At 45.3% G+C, this 22,693-nt stretch overlaps 1 protein-coding gene across 1 annotated transcript in view; it reads right to left on the bottom strand.

The window, feature by feature from the left end:
• The window catches only part of LAPTM4B (lysosomal protein transmembrane 4 beta), a 114,250-nt gene that overhangs the window by 71,942 nt on the left and 19,615 nt on the right, over window positions 1-22,693 (bottom strand). The window contains exon 2 of the mRNA XM_006027995.2: window positions 14,877-14,988. Coding sequence (XP_006028057.2) covers window positions 14,877-14,988 — 112 coding nt within the window. The remainder of the gene's footprint in view (window positions 1-14,876; window positions 14,989-22,693) is intronic.

Raw genomic sequence — 22,693 nt, 5'->3', positions numbered from 1 at the left:
ATCAGCGATTTGGACGACGGGGTGAAAAGCAACCTGTTCAAATTTGCTGATGATACCAAAATTTGGGGTGAGGTGGGCATGCTAGTAGGGAGGGAAAGACTGCAGAAAGACCTGGATAGGTTGCAGGAGTGAGCTAACAAAAACAGGATGTATTTCAATACGGGCAGGTGCAGGGTGCTACACTTGGGCAGTAGTAACTGGCAGCAGACTTATAAGATGGGAAACTCCCTTCTTGAGAGCACAGAGGCAGAAAGGGATCTTGGAGTCATCACTGACTCCAAGATGAACATGGGCTGACAATGCGAGGTCACGGTAGGCAGGGCTAACCGGACCTTATCGTGCATCCACAGGTGCATCTCAAGTAGGGCCAAGCAGGTGATCCTCCCCCTCTACACGACACTGGTCAGGCCACAGCTGGAGTACTGTGTCCAGTTCTGGGCACCCCACTTCAAGAGGGATGTGGACAACATTGAGAGGGTCCAGAGGAGGGCCACCTGCATGATCCGGGGACAGCAGGGCAGACCCTACAATGAGAGGCTACGGGACCTGAACCTGTTCAGCCTTCACAAGAGAAGGCTGAGGGGGGACCTTATGACCATCTATAAACTGACAAGGGGGGACCAGAAGGGTTTGGGGGAGATCTTGTTTCCCCTAGCACCCCCCCAGGATAACAAGGAATAATGTCCACAAGTTGTTGGAGAGTAGGTTTAGATTAGACATCCGTAGGAACTACTTCACAGTTAGGGCGGCTAGGATCTGGAACCACCTTCCAAGGGAAGTGATGCTGGCTCTTACCCTGGGGGTCTTTAAGAAGCGGCTCGATGCCTACCTGGCTGGGGTCACTTGAGCCCAGTTTTCTTCCTGCCCCGGCAGGGGGTCGGACTTGAAGATCTACAAGGTCCCTTCCGACCCTACTTCTGATTCTATGATAAGCATCTTCCAGCACCAGCCCCAAGGTCATGGAGCTGGCACTAGGAGCTCCCTGCTGGCAGGGGCTGTAGAGCCTGTTCTCTGCTCAGCTCTGTGAGCGTGGAGCTGGGTGGGGAACAGGCTGCAGTGGGGAACAAATCTCCTGCCCCATCCACCTGTGGGACAGCTAGTAGTGAGCCCCCAGCTGCGGGGGGGGGAATTCCCTCCCAGCCAAGGATTCACTGCAAGCTGCCCCATTGGCTCCTCTTTCCAAGTCCCGCACTTCTATGGGACCTGCCCCTCCCCTGCAGCTCTTTCCAAGCCCCGCGCCTCAATCACCTGATTGGGGCACTGAGCTGGGACCTGCCCTTAAAATGTCTCTTGGCCCAGTGCTCCCTGCCAGCCCCTGGGATAGCACTCAGAGGGAGCCTCGAATTCCCCCTGTGGCGACAGGGGTCCATTGTGGGGCCGCAGGAAGTAGAAGCAGCTGGGAAGTAATGTCCCTGCATGTGTAGACACCTGCCTGGGAGTGTTAATTTGTGAGTTGTTTACTCACAAGTAAACTGATCTAAGATCAAATGTATGTGTAGATGCGCCCAGTGATTCTAACTTGTGCTAACCTTATTGGGAAAAAAGAAATATTTGTTTCATGATTGCACTTTTATCTGACTGATCCAGATCCAGCGGTGGTCACAGAGACTTTGCCTATCTCCCAAGGACACTGCCTTTTGTCCACGTGTTCCATCTGCTGGAAACCTTCTCTCTCATTCATTATTTAAGGAGAAAATCACTTTTAAGCCTTGGTCCATTGGTCATAATGATAGTGTCATTTCACTGGCACAGCCAGTTGTTATAAATTGTTATGAAGTTGACATTTCCATTTTGATCTGATGAACTTGTGCTTCCTCTCTTTCGCTCTCTCTCTCTCCCCAAGTCTGTCTTGCTGCCTGCAGCCCTCATTGGCTCAAGCTGTCTCTAACTCTTTCAGTGCTCATCAGTTCCTCTGAGCTCTGTCAGCTTAAATTAATTAGAACTGAAACTAGATACACAGCATACTAACAAGTACCCTTGGGTGTTTTTACATAGCAGTTAACCATGCAGTGCATTCTGTTGTGCGTTGCTTGCAAGCTATGTGACCATCAGTTGAACTACGTTTATATTGCTTTAATTAACTTATTACCATTTAAAATGGATCTTGAAGGTTTTTTTAATAAAAAGTCAGAGATCCAGCAGATTGTTTTAAAGAAAAAAAATTACAGTTAGATCATAATTTCTCTTCCTGCTGGTCTTTGTTTCCTGTTTCAGTGAGAAGCGGCTGCTGATGCTGTGCAAAAGAGCTGGTAGCTTCCTGTCATGGAGCATGAAAGCACACAAACAGCCAGAGTTTGCAATGCTACTGCTCCTAGGAGTGAAACCAAGAGAAAAATATGGGAAATAAAATACAACAGCAGCATCTTTATGAAGCACAGGTTTTGCAGGAATAGGGAAGAGTCAGAAGTATTAAAAGTCAAACAGCATCTAGCTTATCTCCCCAAAATGAGATCCAAAACAGATGGTTTATCTACACAAGATGTTAACAAAGCAGTAGCCTAATAACACTGCACAGTAGCGTGCCGGGCAAAACCTGTGCTAATATGCTATTGCATAGTAGTATTAGGCTACTGCACAGTTACCGTCTGTACAATTGTGTCCAGGTGGTGATGCTATTGTGCAGTAGCACCAATTACAGCACATTGATTTGGTACTTCATTATCCAAGTACTAAACTTAATGTGCTGTAACTATGATGCATTAATGAATGTGTAGAAACATCACCCATGGGATGTTGTGGATGGACAAACACATTATACTGAGTTAAAAGGAAAGTCAGTTGACTTTAGCTACTTCATGTTTCTATCTTTTGGTGTGTGGAAGCTTAACTGTGGTAACTTAGTAATTGTTTCATTTAGGGGTAAACTCATCCAGCCTAGCTTCCATTTTCCATGAGATAGGAGCAGACATGAAATAGCATACATCAGCTAATTGCAGTAACTAAGTCCTCCCCCTACCCCTATTTTCAGCCAATATAATTTGTTCACCCTGTCTACAGAAGGGTGACTGAGAACTCCAGTTCATCTTTTAACCAGCTGCTAGAGTCCCGGGGAGGAGGCTCTTCTCTGCCAGACTGGCTGACCTGCTCTACCGGGCTTTAAACTAAGCCTGCTGGGGGACAGGGGGACTACCACCACTGCTGGCCCGCTGAGCAACCCTTGCAAAGCCAGCAGGCCAAGGCACTTAAGGGAGCCCACCCCTGCCACAGCCCTGGAATGAACTGTAGGCAAGGCAAAGGCCCACATGGGGACACTTGTGTGCCTATACATAAATGCCAGGAGCCTGGGGAACAAACAGGAGGAACTTGCCCTCCTGCTAAACGCAAATAACTATGATGTCATAGGGATAACAGAGACCTGGTGGGACTCCACCCATGACTGGACCACAGGTATAGATGGCTATACCCTGTACAGGAGGGAATCAAGAAGATAAAAGGGGTGGGGGTGTAGCTTTCCATGTCAAGAAAAGCTATGCATCCCTGCAAGCCAACATTGGCACCCACGGTGGACGACTTGAGACCCTCTGGGTTAAAATCTGTGGGGAACATGGCACAGGGGATACTACGGTGGGAATCAACTACAGACCCCCTACCCAGGATCAAGACCTTGACTGGGAGTTTGCCAGGGAATTAGCTGAGGCCGCACACTCCTGGTATATGGTTGTCATGGGAGACTTTAACTACCCAGACATCTTGTGGGAGCAGCACTCAGCCAAATCCGAGCAGTTGCAAAGCTTTCTCTCATGCATGGATGACCTCTATCTGACGCAGGAGGTCTACAGGCCGATGAGACATAAAGCACTGCTCAACCTGGTACTGGCAACTGGGGATGACCTAATCAGCAACTTAATGATCGAAGGGAAGCTGGGTGACAGTGACCAAGAGCTGATCACCTTCACCACTGCTGTAAAGCTGGCAAGTCAGTCAGCAATACAGAAGTCCTCGACTTCAGGAAAGCTGACTTTGACAAGCTAAGGAGGCTTGTCAGTGAGGCCCTAAAGGGCCACAACCCAAAGGAGAGTGGAGTTCAGGACAAGTGGTTACTCTTCAGGGGAGAAATCCTGGATGTGCAAGCAAAGTCTATCCTGTCTCGGAGGCAAGGCAACAAAAGGGCACAGCAGCCTCCTTGGCTCTCCAGGGAACAAGCAGACCTCCTGTGTCTTAAAATGAAGACCTACAAAGGATGGAGGATTGGAACCACCACCAAGGAGGAATACTCTGCTCTGCTCCAGATCTGCAGAGAGCAAACCAGGAAAGCCAAGGCTGCGATGGAACTCCAGCTAGCTACAAATATCAAGGATAATAAAAAGTCCTTTTTTAGATATGTGGGGAGCCGGAGGAAAAGCAAAGGGCACCACTGGACCCCTGCTAAACCAGATGGGACAACTGACAACTGATGCCCAAGAAAAAGCAAACTTGCTAAATGGGTACTTCAGGTCAGTTTTTCACCAGTCCCATGGGATGCCCCTGCCCACTGTGGGACAGGTGAGGCAGATTTTCTACCCTCCATTAAAGCCGACTCTGCCCACCTCCTCTTGATGGTACGCTCTCGCACCGCCTTCGCCCGAACCGCTGACCTGGCTCACCAGGAACCTTTGTGTAGATCCCGGAGGGTACCTCGGTTGTCTTCAGGGTGATCCCCAAACTCACCTGCCATGACTTTGAGTGTTACTTCAGTGGAGGGTGTCCCCTCTGAGGATTCCTCCAGTGCTGTCATGCATATCAGTGGGTGTTCACGGGGCTCCAACCTCCCCTATACCCCAGCCATGCGCCAACCTTCGAGATGGGCCTCCAAATCTTTTTGCGGCTACCCCCTGCTTATGTCTTCCCTGGTCCCTGCAGCTCCTCATGCCGATGAGCACCCTGGGCCCTGAATGGACCTGGAAGGTCTGGTGACTGTTGGCCTTTGGGCTTGTCTTCCTTGATGCCTTGCGCCATCCACATCTGAGGCCGTTGGCCTTTATGGGGTCCTCACGCAGTTTCGTTCTTACTGTTAGATGAAGTCCCGTCTACCCTGGCCTGGTGTCAAGGGCTCTGCTAACCCACTCTCACTAGGGGACGGAAAATAGCCCAACCCTAAAAGGGAATATGCCTAACACCCTCACCACAAGCCCCTCACCCTAAGGTGACCCGGCATGAAGCAAAATCAAGAAGCTGCTAACACGACTGCCAGGGGAACATGACAAAAGAAAAAATACCACAAGAGGAACACCCATGGGAGGGAGTCCCACACCCTCCTGGCCTCTAATGCCGCTGATACCCCTAGGCTCACATGCCCTCCAGGTCTGGATCCAAGCCTTTACCCCAACCGGGGTCTCTCTCCCCTTCTCTCCAGTGTCATCCTCTACCCTGGAGCTGCGGCACCCGGTGCCTTTAATGAGGGCTCCCACACTGGCTATTGCTGCAGTCACTACCGCCCTCCTTGGTGGTCCTGTTGGTCCCCCGTTGGTCTTTCCCACCATGGGTACTCCATGCAGCTCCTGCCACCTCAACCTCTGCCGGGCTCCCTGCTGGCTCTCTTGATCCCTGCCGGACCTCTGATCCCAGCGGGGCTTTCTCCACGGCTCTAATTGCTACAGCTGCTGCTCCTGCTGCTGCCAGCGGCTGCCGTGGCTGCACACCCTCCATGCCACGGTTTCCTGTGGCTCCTCTGCTCCTCAGCTTCCTTTCTGTGCCTTTGGAGTCGCTGTTGATTTCCGCCAGGTGGCGTCTCCTTGTGATGTCACCTGGCCCCAGCTGGATATAGGCGCGGCTGACAAACTGCATGGGCGGTTCCCTGCCATGCGTTTTCTCGCTCTTCCCGGCCCCTGCAACAGGTATGTTGTCGCTTTTTCTTCTTTTTACTTGGGGTTTGCCTCTGAGCGAGGCCTCCCCCTTTTCTGGGCCTGTGCCCCTGGGACACCAACCTTGTGATGGAACACCTTGACAGGCTGGATACCTTCAAGTCAGCCGGCCCTGATAGTTTACACCCAAGGGTACTCAAGAAGCTGGCAAGCATCATAGCTCAGCCCCTGCCATGGATCTTTGAGAACTTCTGGTGCTCTGGTGAAGTTCCCAAAGACTAGAAGGCCAATGTGGTGCCTATCTTCAAGAAAGGGATGAAAATAGATCCAGCAAACTACAGGCCCATCAGCCTGACCTCTATCCTGGGGAAGGTCTTGGAAAAGATTATCAAAGCAGCCATCCTTAACAGACTAGCTGACGGCAATATCTTGAGAGATTCCCAGCACGGGTTTGTTGTGGGTAGGTCTTGCTTGCCCAATCTCATTTCCTTTTATGACCAGGTGACCTGTCACCTGGACCAGGGGGAAGAGATTGATGTCATATATCTTGACTTTAAAAAAGCCTTTGAGCTGGTATCCCACATTCACCTCTTGGCAAAACTGGCCAACTGTGGCCTTGACCTCACCACGATCCGCTGGCTGGGGAATTGGCTCCGCAGTAGGACCCAGAGCGTGGTGGTTGACGAAAGTCAATTGTCGTGGTGCCCTGTGACCAATGGGGTCCCTCAAGGCTCTGTCCTAGGGGCTATACTTTTTAACATCTTCATCAATGATATAGACATTGGTGTCAGACGTGGATTGGCCAAGTTCGCCGACAACACCAAACTCTGGGGTAAAGCATCCACACCTGAGGACAGGAGGGTGATCCAGGCAGACCTTGACAGGCTCATGATATGGGGGGATGAAAACCTGATGGCGTTTAACAACGAAAAATGTAAGGTTCTCCCCCTTGGGAGGAAAAACTCATGGCATGCTTATAGGCTTGGCAGTGCTATGCTGGTTAGTACTACAGATGAAAGGGACTTGAGGATCATGATTGACCACAAGATGAACATGAGCCTGCAATGTGATGCTGTGACTAGTAAAGTGAGCAAAACACTGGCCTGCATTCATAGATGCTTCTCAAGCAAATCCCGGGATGTCATTCTCCCATTGTACTCGGCCTTAGTGAGGCTGCAGCTGGAGTACTGCGTCCAGTTTTGGGCCCCACAATTCAAAAAGGTTATGGAGGAGCTTGAGAGTCCAGAGGAGAGCCAGGTGCATGATCAGAGGTCAGGAAAACAGACCTTATGATGACAGGCTGAGAGCCATGGACTCTTCAGCCTGGAAAAACGCAGGCTCAGGGGTGATCTGGTGGCCACCTACAAGTTTATCAGGGGTGTTCACCAGGATCTGGGGGAATGGCTATTCACCAGAGTGCCCCAAGACAAGATCGAACAGTCATAAACTGCTCTGCGACCAATTCAGGCTGGACATAAGGAAGAACTTCTTTACTGTCCGAGCGCCCAAGGTTTGGTATAGACTCCTGCTGGAGGTAGTTCAAACACCCACATTGAACGCCTTCAAGACACACTTGGATGTTTATCTTGCTGGGATCCTATGATCCCTGCTGACTTTCTGCTCCTGGGGCAGGGGGCTCGACTTAATGATTCTCCGGGGTCCCTTCCAGCCCAAATGTCTATGAAATCTATGAAATCCCTAACTCATAACTACTGTGGCAGAGATTCAAGCTGCTGATCAGCAGCCTGTGATACTCAGATGGCTTAGCCTACTCACCTAACCTTATTTATCCCAACCTAGCCACTCCCCCAGCTCATGAAGGATTACTTTATCATAGGCACTGCCACCTCCCTCCAGTTCTAAGAGGTCTGTATGAACTCTCTGGCTGGGTCTTTTATTTTGTTGCCCCAGTCAGGACAGGATTACTGCTATAAAGCTACTCCAGACCACTCACCAATAGCATTCCCCCACCACCACACAGGAAAAGAGGGAAGAGAAATTGTTAAGCAAAAGAGAAGGACATTTTTCTCTTTAAGCCAATTTTGATTACTTATTCCAGCTAATATTACTGTTTAAAACTAATTGTAATTTCAGTTATATCACCCTTTACAAATATTTATATGTATAGATTTGCTTATACATTTTAATGTACATCATATGAAAGTAAGCTGGAGGGAATTCAGGAGGTCACCTAGTACAACCACCTGCTCAAGATAGTATCATCCCTGTCTAAACCATCCCAGACAAAAGGTTATCTAACCTGCACTTAAAAACTTCTAGTGACAGATATTCCACAACCTCTCTAGGCAATCTGTTCCAGTACTTAACCATGCTTTAAAGTCAGAAAGTTCTTCCTAGTATGCAACCTATATCACAGTCTCGGTATAATTTAAGATGGATACTTCTTGTTCTGTCTAGGTGGACATAAAACAATTCATTACCACCCTCTTTGTAATAACCATTTTTGTATTTAAAGGCTGTTATCAGATCTCCTCTCAGACTTCTCTTCTTCAGATTAAACAATTCCAATTAATCCAAGCTTTTCTTATGCATTTTTTAAAAACTGAGTAAATCTGGTTGCATGCATTACATTATAAAAGAACTTCACATCCACCCTGTTTTCACTCTGTCTCCCTACAACCCCACTCTTGCATAGGCATCTTGTGCTGTTCTTATTCCAACTTAGATTTATATGCATTTCAGTACAAAAGATTCCAGGTCTCTTACATTTCCCCCACTGAAGTTAAAGGTGAATTGCTAATAGAGCTTTATATGCTTAGTCTTTATATGCTTTGTAACACAGAGAGCACATCTATGCCATTACATAAGTAATAAATAAATAAAAATAATAATTCATACCTTATTAATAGTTACAAGTATAATCATGTACTTAGAATCACAATATGAATGTGTCCAGGTTTTGGTACATGTAACTAACAATTTGAGCAGGGGTCTCAAGCACACAAAACCCTGTATAATTTTAGGTTTATTTACAGCTTACTCCTCCAGTTCCTTCATACAAGTCATCAGTCCTTTGAACATCAAAATACTTACACAGCATATCTCATGTCTGCAATTTTTCTTGTTGTGGTTCTACTTTGCAAACTATTCTGTTCCAATGGACCCTAAGGACTGGAAACTCTTTAAGGTTCTGGGGCTCACCAGATTCAAATGATTAGCTCAAATGCAACCGCAGAGTATAGGACATAGAGTTTGTGCCAGTTACTTTCAGCTCAGGGATATATGGGTGGACGAGACTGCCAAGCCTACCCTGTGATATCCTTCCAGTTTGCTATCTTACCAGACTTCCTTGCTTGGCAGTTTTTTTGGCTAGTTTCTCTCTTCAGAGCAAAAGGAGAAAACAATATTTCACCAGCCTCTCCAGTACTTGGTGGGGAAAAACTTATTGTGTATGATGTCACAGTCATTTCAGACCCTCCAGCAGCATTATGGGAACCATCCTTAACAATCCCACTGTTTATTAACACTTTCTCTATTCACTCAGTTTAGCATTTACACAGGATGTTTAATGTGTGGTAGCAATTCTCCCAATAACTGTATTGAAAATTTGAAAGCTGTCCATAAGCTAGATCTACTCGCAATTACACATATGTAAAGTTTCAGATCCATGAACAATAACTGCAAAATTCAAATTATTTCACTGAAGCAAGACTTTATTCTGCAATCAATAAAAGGGAATAGATTTGTTTTAATCTGATATTTTAAAGCTTAATTTTCAGACACAGCCACTATTGTTGAAGGCAGGAGGGAAATAACAGTTCTGCACCAATAACTTGTTCCTGAGTTTGTTGCTGTCATAAGACTGGTCTCAAATCTGAGTAGCTAGAGCTCTATTAATATTTTTGTCAATATTCATTTGTCAGCTCACACATACACAGGCAATAACTTTGGGATGCAACATTTTACTCACGAAAGCTGGTTGCAATCCAGCAGAAAGTGAGGTCATACATTTTATCATTCATAAATTTATACTCTGAATGCTGAGTTGCACATAAGAAATCAGCAGTCTATAAAACATGCATATATATGAAACATTTCTTCTGCAGAAGACAACAAAAAGTGCAGAGAATGATAAGAATATTAACATGAAACTTTGCGTGGCATGTAATCGCAAAAAGAAAATGTTTAGTGAGATTTGAAAAATCCATCATAAATTATAATAAAATCTCTCTAACCAGCAAATAGGAAACAATTTTAGTGGTCAGGGGACTAATTTAGAAGCTCTTACTGAAGAAAGCATGAAAATCAACTAAGCAAAAGAACAGAATGAAACAAAAATTCAGGAGCTTATTCATAATTAGGGAGCATTTCACAGCTAGGCATTCTCAAATGGATGTGAATCACCTGGTCCATGAACCACCCTTTTAATCTTTTAGGGTTCACTTCAGAAGACCTAATAAGAACACACAAAACTACAATTTTCAGATCTAGATGGAAATCTTAAACACACTTGATCTGACAGATACAGCATTACAAAACAGAATTACTATTTTAAAACCTCCAGCATGGCAGGCCTCTGATGTCAGCTATATAAAACCCACACTGACAGACAGTCATTACCAAGGTTAATCTCTAAGAATTAGGACAAGGCAGTCAGTTTTAATATGTCAATTTCAGCTACGGTTCCATCTGCATCTATGATAGCCATTACTTTCTTAAAGCCAATTACCTAAAAAGATTTGGAGATGCAAGTGTCTTCCAATTAGAGAGAATAAAACATATGCAAAACTAAGCATCATTTTGACATGTAATTCAAAGTGACATCCACCGACCTCAATGCCAGCTATTTGTCAGACGATAAAGGAGTTTGTTCCTGCTATTATTAAGTTAACAGAAAGATTCAAAGGACTTTAACAGAAAGACAGACAAGAACCTAGGACTTTTACTATAGGCACTCTGAGCAGACAGGACGAGGTATAGAAATGGTATGAAACAAGCCCCCTGCACCCCCTTCTGACTGCAGGGAAACTGTTGATTGCAGTTAATCCTTATCATGAAAGTCCAGTGAATTTTTTTATATATCAGCAGGGGCCTGTGTGAAGTGGCTAGTATTCAATTTGGATTTGGCCGATTCGGGGGACAGCGATTCAAGTTGGTGTTTCAAATAACTGTCCTGCATCAATTCAAATGAATCCGATTCAGAGATTTGGTCCCATCCCCTGCCTGCTCTCCCAGCCTTGTCAATGGCTGTCCTGCATGGCCCCAGCATTCTGGCTCTTTTAAAAAAAAAACCAAAAAAAAAACCGGGAGCTGGAACTGGAGCTGGGCAGGGCAGCTATCAACAGGGCTGGGAAAGTGGGTGGGGGTTGGAGGGCTCATGGCAGAGACCCCCGTGCAGCACAGGGTAGTAGGGGGCAGCAGGGATCACCCTCACCTGGTAGCAGCAGTTGAGTTTGGGGCTTTAAAAAAAAAAAAAAAGAGCCAGGACACAGGCCAGGCAAGGCAGCCGTCGACAGGGTTGGGAGAGCGGGCGGGGGTCAGAGGGCACTCAGGGGGGCTGGGAGAGGAGGTAGGAGATGCAGCCTAGCAAGGGTCACCCCATGGTCCCCTCCCCCAGCTCCCTCCCACCCCCTACTTACAGGCACGGAGTCTAGGACCAGCTCCCTGTGGCAGCGAGTGGGGACTGCCCAAATTTCCAAAGGTCTCCAAATCTTTTCCGAATCGATTCAGACCTTTTTATTGGTCTTCCAATTCGATTTGGATCCAGAGATTCGGTCGCCGAATTAAGCCGAATCTCCTCTGACTCGAACCTGCACCCAAAATTTCACACAATCCTAATACATATCAATGAAGGTAAAAAGATTTTGCACTAGTTATTTAAAAATCAGTGAGAACCCCCCTCTCCTCAAAATATTAATAGAGGGGGGAAAAAGTTTTCTGTCATAAGTATATAGAAGGTTGGTAAGACGCATGGATTTGGATCCTACTTTTGAGGAATTCCATGGAAATTTTGCTAAAGCCTTTACTGGGAGACGAAGGCAGCCCAGTGTTATCACTAATAAGTTAATTATGTGCCATCTGTTAGATATTATGGTCATATGGAAAGTATCTGCAGACTTTTAGATCTGTTATGCAAACATAGCTCCATGTATATTATATGTATCCATTACAATATACATATACAAATTATACTATATGGGTACATGTGCATATGTATGTGCATATTTGCACATAAATATGTGCATATTTGCTTTCATACCACATAACCAGTTCCCCCAAATCAGCCCCTCAAAAGTTCATGTCCATATCTTTAAATGGGGAAGCTGATTTTTTTCACTGGAATAGAAACAGAGAGGAACAGAAGCAGGCCAATATTGTCCTTTAGTGGCTACCATGATGGCTCTTGTTTCTCTCTGGAGAAGGGGCAGGGTTCTGTGTTAACCCTTCCACAGCCATAGTTGCTATTGGCTGAGCACTGAAGCTTGTACCAGAAGGAGCAATTGAGCTGATTTACAGCAAGTGAGCTGCTGCATGCAGTCTGTAGTATCTTGATGAGGCTTGCATTGTGGAAAAAACACTTTATTATTGACAGGAACTCAAATAAAGAACTATTTACAGTAAGGAAGTAAATTGTACCATGCCTGCAAAAGTGTAGGGCCTAGTTTTGTAGCTGTCCTGACAAACCAGGAAGTTCCTGATGCCTTCCCTGGATTGTCTCCTGGAATGCCACACTTCCTGGACATTCTGTTTCTAGGGGGACTTACTCTGGGCCTTATTACACTGTAATTTTGAGTGGCTCCTGGAGCTTTTAACATCTGGATTGTCTTCACACTAACACCAGAAACTAGTTTTAAGCACTTGTTATGCAGCTTAAAGTTACACCACTCCAATATGTATCCATTACAATATACATATACAAATTATACTATATGGGTACATGTGCATATGTATGTGCATATTTGCACATAAATATGTGCATATTTGCTTTCATACCACATAACCAGTTCCCCCAAATCAGCCCCTCAAAAGTTCATGTCCATATCTTTAAATGGGGAAGCTGATTTTTTTCACTGGAATAGAAACAGAGAGGAACAGAAGCAGGCCAATATTGTCCTTTAGTGGCTACCATGATGGCTCTTGTTTCTCTCTGGAGAAGGGGCAGGGTTCTGTGTTAACCCTTCCACAGCCATAGTTGCTATTGGCTGAGCACTGAAGCTTGTACCAGAAGGAGCAATTGAGCTGATTTACAGCAAGTGAGCTGCTGCATGCAGTCTGTAGTATCTTGATGAGGCTTGCATTGTGGAAAAAACACTTTATTATTGACAGGAACTCAAATAAAGAACTATTTACAGTAAGGAAGTAAATTGTACCATGCCTGCAAAAGTGTAGGGCCTAGTTTTGTAGCTGTCCTGACAAACCAGGAAGTTCCTGATGCCTTCCCTGGATTGTCTCCTGGAATGCCACACTTCCTGGACATTCTGTTTCTAGGGGGACTTACTCTGGGCCTTATTACACTGTAATTTTGAGTGGCTCCTGGAGCTTTTAACATCTGGATTGTCTTCACACTAACACCAGAAACTAGTTTTAAGCACTTGTTATGCAGCTTAAAGTTACACCACTCCAAGGCAGAATTATCTCTGATCTGTGTTATCCAGCTTGGATTACATTAAAGTGTAGCCACTCTACGCTACACATCAATGTAAACAACCCACCAGCCCAGAGTGAACCCACTGCTTCCCTCACTCTTCCCAGCACCTCAGATCCCTGCCCACTGCCCCCTACACCTGCTTATTTATGGCTGCTCACACTGTCTGTCCCAGGGAGCAGGCAGGGAAAGGTTAACCTGCCTGCCTGCCTGGCTGCTGTTGTTGCTGCCCTCTGGACAGGCTCAGCCTAGAGAAGGGCATCAGCCTGACAGCAATGGCCAGGCAGGCAGGTTAACCCTTCCTTGCTTGCTCCCCTGAGACAGACAGCATGGGCAGCCACAAGTAAGTAGGGGAAGGCAGGGGAAGGGCAGTGGGGAAACCTGGAATGGGAGAGGGGTATTCTTACCTTTTGGTCCTCCAGACCCATGCTGGCCTCATGTGTGACTGCTCCAAACTCAAGCTAGCACTAACACCGATCAACATTTGTGCGGTTCACAGTGTAATGTGTAACAAACCCCCAAGTCACACAGTCAGCCATGACTCTGGAAAAATCTTTTTTCTACATTCTACCTTCCAAAAACAAAGTCTCCCTCTTATTTGGGAGTTGGTTTGCAAAAAAATGTGGTATTAGGTAGGTGTATGATTTCAGAATCAATAGCATTCATATTGTTTTAATTTAGCTGTGTTTCAACACTAATTAACATGCTGTATTGAAAGCCTATGGATAGCGGTCTACTCTAAATTGAGAAGGCAGCTGGCTGATTTCATGGGCAGATTGTGGGACCAGCTGCCAGTTTCATGGGCTTATTAAGGTGGCTCCCCATGCCCCTGATTGGCCAAGAGGCCCTGTGGCCCACCCCTTACTGCTGATTGGTTGCAAGGGCTGTCTGTCATATGGCCCTGCCCCTTGCCACTGACTGGCTGAAAAGGCTGCCTATCATGCAGCCCCACCTCTCGCCACCACTGGTAGGGGGAGGAGCCACATGACAGGCAGCCCTCTTAGCCAATCAGCTGTGAGGGGAAGGGGTACCCCTCTTGGGCTCCCCTTCGTGCTGGCAGCCCCCCTTCCCCTGCTGCACCCATGAGGGATTTGAGTAAGTCCCTACCTATGGACTCTAATTCTCTCCTTATTTTCCGAACAGCTCCATCACAGCCAATGGTACTGCAAGCTTCTCCCCACACAGCCTGGAAAATAAGTCTCAGTACCATTTCAGTTTTGTTTTAGATGTGCAGGGGAGCTCAGTCTGTGTGACTCTTCAATTAATGGTCAATTAGATGAGATTGCTGAAAGAGTAACCAGCAGGCTTCAATTGGGGGGGGGCTGGGGTTGTGTTGTAGATATGCTGTTCACAGTGAAAATATAATTGCTTGAATACGGCATTGAAGCAATATTTAAGAGACATCACTATTACAATACCCGCCTAAAACACAGCAGTTTCATGAAAAGAAATAACTGATGAATGCTAACAATTAAATGTTTTGTACTTACTGGCATCATCCATAAATTCAAATTCTCCTCCTAATTCAGCACTTGCTAAGTGGTACTGGTCAGGATCAGTCAGGGCACTCAGGAGAATCAGCAGTACCACTGAATTGATGATCTACAGAACACAAAAAGGGAAAGGTCAGGATGTGTAATTGCTTAATGAAACTACTCTACAGTCAGATACACTAACAGCATTTAAGGCAATCACCGCAGAAGCCATGTTCCTATTGTGAAATTCTTAGCATTTAATTGCTACTATAATTACTTTCTCCCTATATGAATAAACTGTAGGTTTACTTTGTACCAGTCCCAAATTGTAGGATAATGAAACAAAGCACCCCCTTTCTTTTTTATTTCTTCCCCTCACAAAAAAAACCAAATCATACAAACAACAGCAACGAAGCCAAACAAATCACCCCGGACAAGGTCACTTGGTCCATCTCAAAAAACCTGTTTTTATTATTATAGAATATGATAAGCATCTATCTATAGTTCATTCAGTTCCAAGAATTAAAGTTATGTTTTTAAAAAGTCAGTAATAAATTACTATTCTCCATTCACAATCTGGAGAATGATGATGAGCTGAAACTGATGAGATCACTTCCAAGTGAGTTGCTAGATGGCTGAAGATGTACTGGCCTGCTGGAAGCAGCGGAATTCCAAGAGAGTTTATTGTCAGAGCTGATTCATACAAGCTGCTGAACTGGAAGAAATGGAAGCCCAGGATGGGGACATGTTGCATATGAGTAGGTTACTGACAGCAAATAATCCTGTGCAGAGAGAGAAATTCACACATGCTAAGGAGTTGGATGTGCGAGAGAACAAGTTGGTGCCACAACAGAAGAAGACTGGGTAAAGAATGGAACAAGCAATGGACAGTAAAACATGCTTATATGCAGGGTATGAAGGACCAAGAATTGGAAGATTATAAGGAGTATAAAGTGTCAGATTGTGACACCTTTACTCATAATAAGGAATTCCTGAATACCATTTTCAAATGAACAGTGCTACTTGTGAATGTAAGGGCATAAAACTGGGTTCAAAGTAAGGAAGGGAAAACATTACAAAAAACAGAATCTCCAAAACTGCCAACAACCTACATTTTTCAGTTATTTTTAATACATCTTATCATTCAATTATTTCCTTTTTACTCTCCTATAGACGGAGAAAAGAAAGCTTCTAAAAAGAAATATGTTAGTCAAGAGAGGAGTTTAAAATTGAACAGGCTGAAAATAAAGCAAAGGATCAAAATTTTTTAATGTCTGCTGCTTAGTGCTGCTTTTTTTAAAAAGTACAAGAGGACGATGCCTGTGTATAGATGTACGCAGGAAGATTTACACATTACCATTAGATAGCTCTCTGTTTTCTTCTTCATCTGGGCATTTTTAAATTTCATGCATGATGCCACAACTCCCTGTGCTTCTATAAGAATGTATTGCCTGATCCAGGGCCTACTGAAGTCCATGAGACTCTCCAATGACTTCAGCAAGTATCTCCCCTACATCAGTTCTTATATTCTGCTCATCACCCTGACCTAGTTATGCCATTTGGCTCCTTGAAGGCCAGATCCAGACACAGGTGTGTTGGCTCAGAAAACCCCAGGGATTAACAGAGACATTGCTTGCCATTCCATGCCCCAATAGGACTTTGATACCCAGATTTTAGTGGCAGGCCCCACACCTGCTCACCCTGCCCCAAATTCCCATCCCCCTCCAGAAACCCCATGGGTTGGGTGTTGGTCACCCCTGGTATAGGCAGCTGGTTACTGATGTGAAGGAACATTAACTCCTTGCTGTATTGGGCAGCGGCTGAATTTCTGAATAGATTTCAGATGTGGCTCTATGTAGGTCACATTACAGTAATCTAGTCCCAAGAAAATAAAGTATGGATAACTGTAGTCAACCTTTCATTATTAATTCAAAGTCTGTATTAATTCAAATTCAGTATTAATACTGAAAGTCAGCCTTTCAGTATTAATTCATCCTCCTCAAAACTGTGGGGAGAAGTGGACACACCGGAGGGCAGGGAACAACTACAGGCAGACCTGGACAGGTTGGACAAACGGGCAGAAGACAATAGAACACAATTTAACAAGGAGAAATGCAAAGTGCTGCACCTAGGGAAGAAAAATGTCCAGCACACCTACTGCCTAGGAAATAACCTGCTCGGTAGCACGGAAGGCGAAAGGGATCTCAGAGTCGTAGTGGACTCCAAGATGAACATGAGTTGTCAGTGTGACCAAGTTATCAGCAATGCTAACTGCACTTTGTCGTGCATCAGCAGATGCATGACAAACAGAACCAAGGAGGTGATACTTCCCCTCTATCGGGCGCTGGTCAGACTGCAGCTGGAATACTGTGTCCAGTTTTGGGCGCCGCACTTCAAGAGAGATGTGGATAACCTGGAGAGGGTCCAGAGAAGGGCCACTCGTATGGTTAAGGGCTTGCAGGCTAAGCCCTACAAGGAGAGACTAGGGCACCTGGACCTCTTCAGCCTCCGCAAGAGAAGGTTGAGAGGCGACCTTGTGGCTGCCTATAAATTCATCATGGGGGCACAGAAGGGAATTGGTGAGGCTCTGCTCACCAAGGCACCCCTGAGGGTCACGAGAAATAATGGCCATAAGCTAGCAGAGAGCAGATTTAAACTGGACATTAGGAAGAACTTCTTCACAGTTAGAGTGGCCAAAATCTGGAATGGGCTCCCAAGGGAGGTAGTGCTCTCCCCTACCCTGGGGGTCTTCAAGAGGAGGTTAGATAGGCATCTGGCCGGGGTCATCTGAACCCAGCACTCTTTTCTGCCTATGCAGGGGGGCTGACTCAATGATCTATTGAGGTCCCTTCCAGCCCTAACATCTATGACTCTATGAATCCTCCTTAAATGCAGACTGAGAAAAATAACAGAAACAATGATATCCAAAAAGGCTAGAAGCAGCCAGCTATACCTGAAGAAGGGTGACTGCACCCAAAAGCTTGCTAAGCACTTTTTTCCAACTACTCAGTTGGTCTAATAAAAGATATCACATCTACTCAAATAATCTTGCCTGCCTATGTCCATAGACTAACATGGCTACAAGCAAAAACTCAGCGATACAAAAGGAATTTGAAGAGCTCTACCTTTCAGAGGCTCTGGAACGAGCCAGTTGGAACCCATTGTTGTGTTGAACAGCAGTGGTCTCAGCTCAATGGCAGTGGAAGAATAGAGTAAGTAAAACCACCACCAGAGTTTAAACTGTGTAGAGATGTTGAGGGAAACTGGGGAAGGCTCAATTAGCACTTTACTCTATATCTGCAAATACTGGGCCCCAGTATTCAAAGGTAGTTGTATTTCTTACAATACATTGCTCTGAAGTTGTTTATATATATATATATATAAAAAACTGAGTATATGCAGAAAAACTGAGTACACATTTGTGTAAAGTCAATGCCCTTTTTGGGCAACTTAGTGTCCCAGGCTGCCATTTAGGTTACGTTTAGCACCAAAGATGTTTTGCCAGCATGTATAGAGGATTTTAAGGTCAACATAGATAATTTTTTGATTTGGAAAAAAACTAGAGAAAGGCATGACAAGCTCTGGGCAGCTTTAGAAAGACAAGAAGCTGCTGGGCTAAAACTAAACAAACAAAACTGGTGTCCAGTTCTGGGCGCCGCACTTCAGGAAGGATGTGGCCAGCATTGAGAGGGTCCAGAGGAGGGCCACATGCATGATCAAGGGGCAGCAGGGCAGGCCCTACAAGGAGAGGCTCGGGGACCTAAACCTGTTCAGCCTCCATAAGAGAAGGCTGAGAGGGTATCTGGTGGCCATTTAAAAACTGGCCAAGGGGGACCAGCAGGCAATGGGAGAGTCCCTGTTCCCCCAAGCACTACCGGGAGGAACAAGGAATAACGGCCATAAGCTGACTGAGAGTAGGTTCAGACTAAACATCAGGAGGCACTACTTCACAGTCAGGGTGGCTAGGAGCTGGAACCAACTTCCAAGGTAAGCGGTGCTCGCTCCTACCCTGGGGATCTTCAAAAAGAGGCTGGGTAATCACCTAGCCAGGGTTGTTTGACCCCAGCATTCTTTCCTGCCCATGGCAGGGACTCGGACTTGATGATCTGCTCAGGTCCCTTCCGATCCTACCAACTATGAAAAATAAGATATCTAAGACGCAATGAGATGTTCACACAGATCACACAGTAAGGATGATGCAGTCACCAACATTCATGTCCCAAGATGAGGAAGGGATACAACAGTGAACTGTGTAGGGAAACAATGTGCCTAATACAGTTGCCCAAATCTTAACCGAAGAGAGCTATTGTGAAAATATGTTCAAAGGACATACAATATAAATCTCCGAGTTAGAGAAACTCAAGGACTTAATTAAAGAGGCCAAATCATCAGGCACTATGACAGTCAGTGCAAAGCTAAAAAGTACATTATTGCAATCCTCACAGTGAAAACTGAACACCAGTGGTTTATACATTAAAGGTGCTAATAAAAACTGAATGCCAGTATATTCAAATAGAGAGAGGCATTGAATTATAAAAATAATTCATGTTTTTATTAATGAGAACTAAGTGTTAACTGAAATTGGACATTGCAGAAAGCATCTTTAACCGACAACACAAATACAGAGATTATTTTTCAGCTATAAATACAATGTGCAGTTTGAATATTATCATAGATACACTCTACTTTCTACAGTGTTTGACAAAATACAATGCAACAAAGTCAAGAGCTAGATTATATCCTGTAATTCTGATTTTTAAACAAAGAAAACAACCTATCTATTATCAGATGAAATGCGGACTGTAATTGCCAGAGCTACTGCTAAGGATGAGACACTGAAAGAACTAAGTGAGGCTATTAGCACAGAGTGGCTGTGATAGCATATCCACAGCCCTATGATCGGTCTAAGAGAAAACTTTAAATAACAGACTGGTTTTTATTTAAAGGCACTACAATGATAATTTTGAAGATGCTACAGAAAAATATATTTAAAAGGATATATTAAATTCATTTAGAAATTTAAAAATCTAAGAAGGCTCAGAGACATTTTATGTGGGTTTAAAATGAAGAGTTACATTCAGGAAATTATTCAAAGTTTTCACATTTAAAAGAAAAATCATAGATGAAATAAAGTGTAACAGCCCATGTTATTGGCTCCCTAAAGCAAAGTAGGTATACTGAGAGCAAAGATGGCATTTACTTGTTTAAGGCTTCCCTGAGGTAACCTTACTTGAAGATACTACAACTGAACAATCATACATACAAAATCCATTCTTTCTAGATATGATATACCTTACATCAGAATGTCTGACGTGGATCCACGGTTTAGTGAGAAGGGGTTTAAACAGTGTACAGTGAAGTACAAGTTCAGACATGTAACTGTTAGCCCACATTATCACCAATCTTACAGACTGGTGGAATACTTTGTTACAATAATTAAAGCATTTATTAAAAAAAGGAATGCAGAGTAAGACACTGATTTCTAAATAGCAATAGCAAATCACAGAAGTCGGTGAACAAAGAATGGTTTGTCATTTAGAACCAAAAAAACGGGCCCTCGTTTCCGGGGGTTCAGCAGAAAACTGAAAAGAAGAATGCCCATTCGATTAGAAACTGATGCTAGAGTCCGTGAGAACCTACAGCTGTATAAAGAGGCTTATAAGGCAAAGCAAAAATCCTCAACATGATTGAGTCTACCCCAGGAGCTGCTACTACTTTGTGAAAATGGTGCTGCACATATCCCCTATGGAAAACAATGCTAGCATATAGTATTGATGTCATAAGGAGTAGCCTCGCATCTGTATGAGGTTATCAATGCAGATGGGTAGGTACACTGGAAGAATAGATGGCATCTTCCCCAAATTGTAGGACACACTGAGTCAAGCATCTTTCCTGAGAAGATCTCAGGCAGGCAATCAGGACAACATACTGAAATATTCCTAAGGCCATGACTCAATTGGAATGTATGGACTTATCAACACCTGGTATGACTGGTGTTAACAGCTCAGGGGAGGTTCATCCAAAAGCACCCAGCACCTCTAAGAAAAACTAAACATTTCTCCTTAAATATCTGAAGTTCTGAAGCATGTTAATTATTTTTTAATTGTCATTAAGTTTTTAATAGTGATTGTCAAGAGGTAAACTGGGCCCTTGAGCACCCTCATGGTGGCACAGTACCAGCTTCCCCAGTTCAGCTGGGGAACAGGTATGAGACCCTGGCGACACTGGAGGAAGAGGAAGGTGAGAAGGAAACCTCTGCTGAGGAGGTCACTCCACGCACAGAACGGACTGAAGGAGGCGAGTTGACCTGGAAGAAGAGATGCCGGGTACTCATCATAGGTGACTTCATCCTGAGAGGAACAGAGGGTCCCATCTGTCACCAGGATCCCATGACACACGAGGTTTACTGTCTGCCCGGAGCGCAGATTCAGAACATGACAGAAATTATCCCAGCCCTCATCCAGCCCACTGATTACTACTCCATGGTCCTAATCCATGTGGGCACTAATGATGCAGCCAGGAGCAGTCCAGATAGCCTGATGAAGGACTACCAAGCTCTGGGGAGCAAGGAGATAGGGGCACAGGTTGTCTTCTCATTGATCCTTCCAGTGAGCAGAAGTGGAAGACGCCATGAGACCTGCATCTGGGACATCAACTTGCGGCTTTGGGAATGGTGTCTCACAGCAGGCTTCGGCTTTCTGGACCACGACCCACACTTCAAAACAAGAGACATGCTCGGGTGGGATGGGCTCCACCTCTCCCCCAAAAGTAAGCGTGTGTTCTCTTTCAGGTTGGCTGATCTCCTCTGGCAGGCTTTAAACTAGGCTCATTGGGGGAGGGGGAGGCAGAGGACCAAGGGAGCCACAGAACACCAAACCAGAAGACACTTTCAAGAACAGCCCAGTCAAGACAGGCAACAAACACAAGAAATACCCAGGTAAGAGACAGGGCCCTAGATAATCCTGGGATTGGGGGGAAGCCGCATACACCCTCAGGAGGCCTTAAATGCCTCTAAACTAATGCTTGCAGTATGGGGAACAAGTAGGAGGAACTTGCCCTCCTGCTAGCTAACACAAACCCAGACATAGTCACTGAAACTTGGTGGGATCCAATGCACGACTGGGAGGTAAACATCTAGGGCTATAGGCTGTATAAACAGGATAGAACAGGGAGGAAAGGTGGGGGTGTGGCGCTCTACGTCAAAGAGCAATACACATCCTCTGCGAACAGCACTGGGTCTGAGTTAGGGCAGATGGAGGTGCTCTGGGTCAGAATATAAGGGGGTAAGGGGGAAAGAGAGCTAACGGTGGGGGTCTACTATAGGCCACCTAACTAGGAGGAAGAGCTGGACCGGAAATTCTCTGGTCAGCTCACGGAGGCAGTCAAGTCAAGGGACGTGGTCATCGTGGGTGACCTAAACTACCATCTGCTGGGAAGAGCAGTCAGCCAGGTCTGACTACTCACATTTCATAGATTTCATAGACATTAGGGCTGGAAGGGACCTCGGAAAATCATCGAGACCAGCCCCCTGCCCAAAGGGCAGGAAGTCAGCTGGGGTCATAGGATCCCAGCAAGATAAGCATCCAGTTTGCTCTTGAAGGTGTTCAGTGTAGGCACTTGAACCACCTCTGGTGTCAGGCTGTTCCAGACCTTGGGGGCTCGGACAGTAAAGAAGTTCTTCCTTATGTCCAGCCTGAAACGGTCTTGTAGTAGTCTATGACCATTCGACCTCGTCATCCCTTGGGGCGCTCTGGTGAACAAACGTTCCCCCAGATACTGGTGGTCACCCCTGATAAACTTATAGGTGGCCATCAGATCACCCCTGAGCCTGC

Source organism: Alligator sinensis, unplaced genomic scaffold (assembly GCF_000455745.1).
Source record: "Alligator sinensis unplaced genomic scaffold, ASM45574v1 scaffold191_1, whole genome shotgun sequence".
Lineage (NCBI taxonomy): Eukaryota > Metazoa > Chordata > Crocodylia > Alligatoridae > Alligator > Alligator sinensis.
Note: the sequence above shows the minus strand (reverse complement) of the source record. Positions and strands in the feature narration are given on the sequence as shown.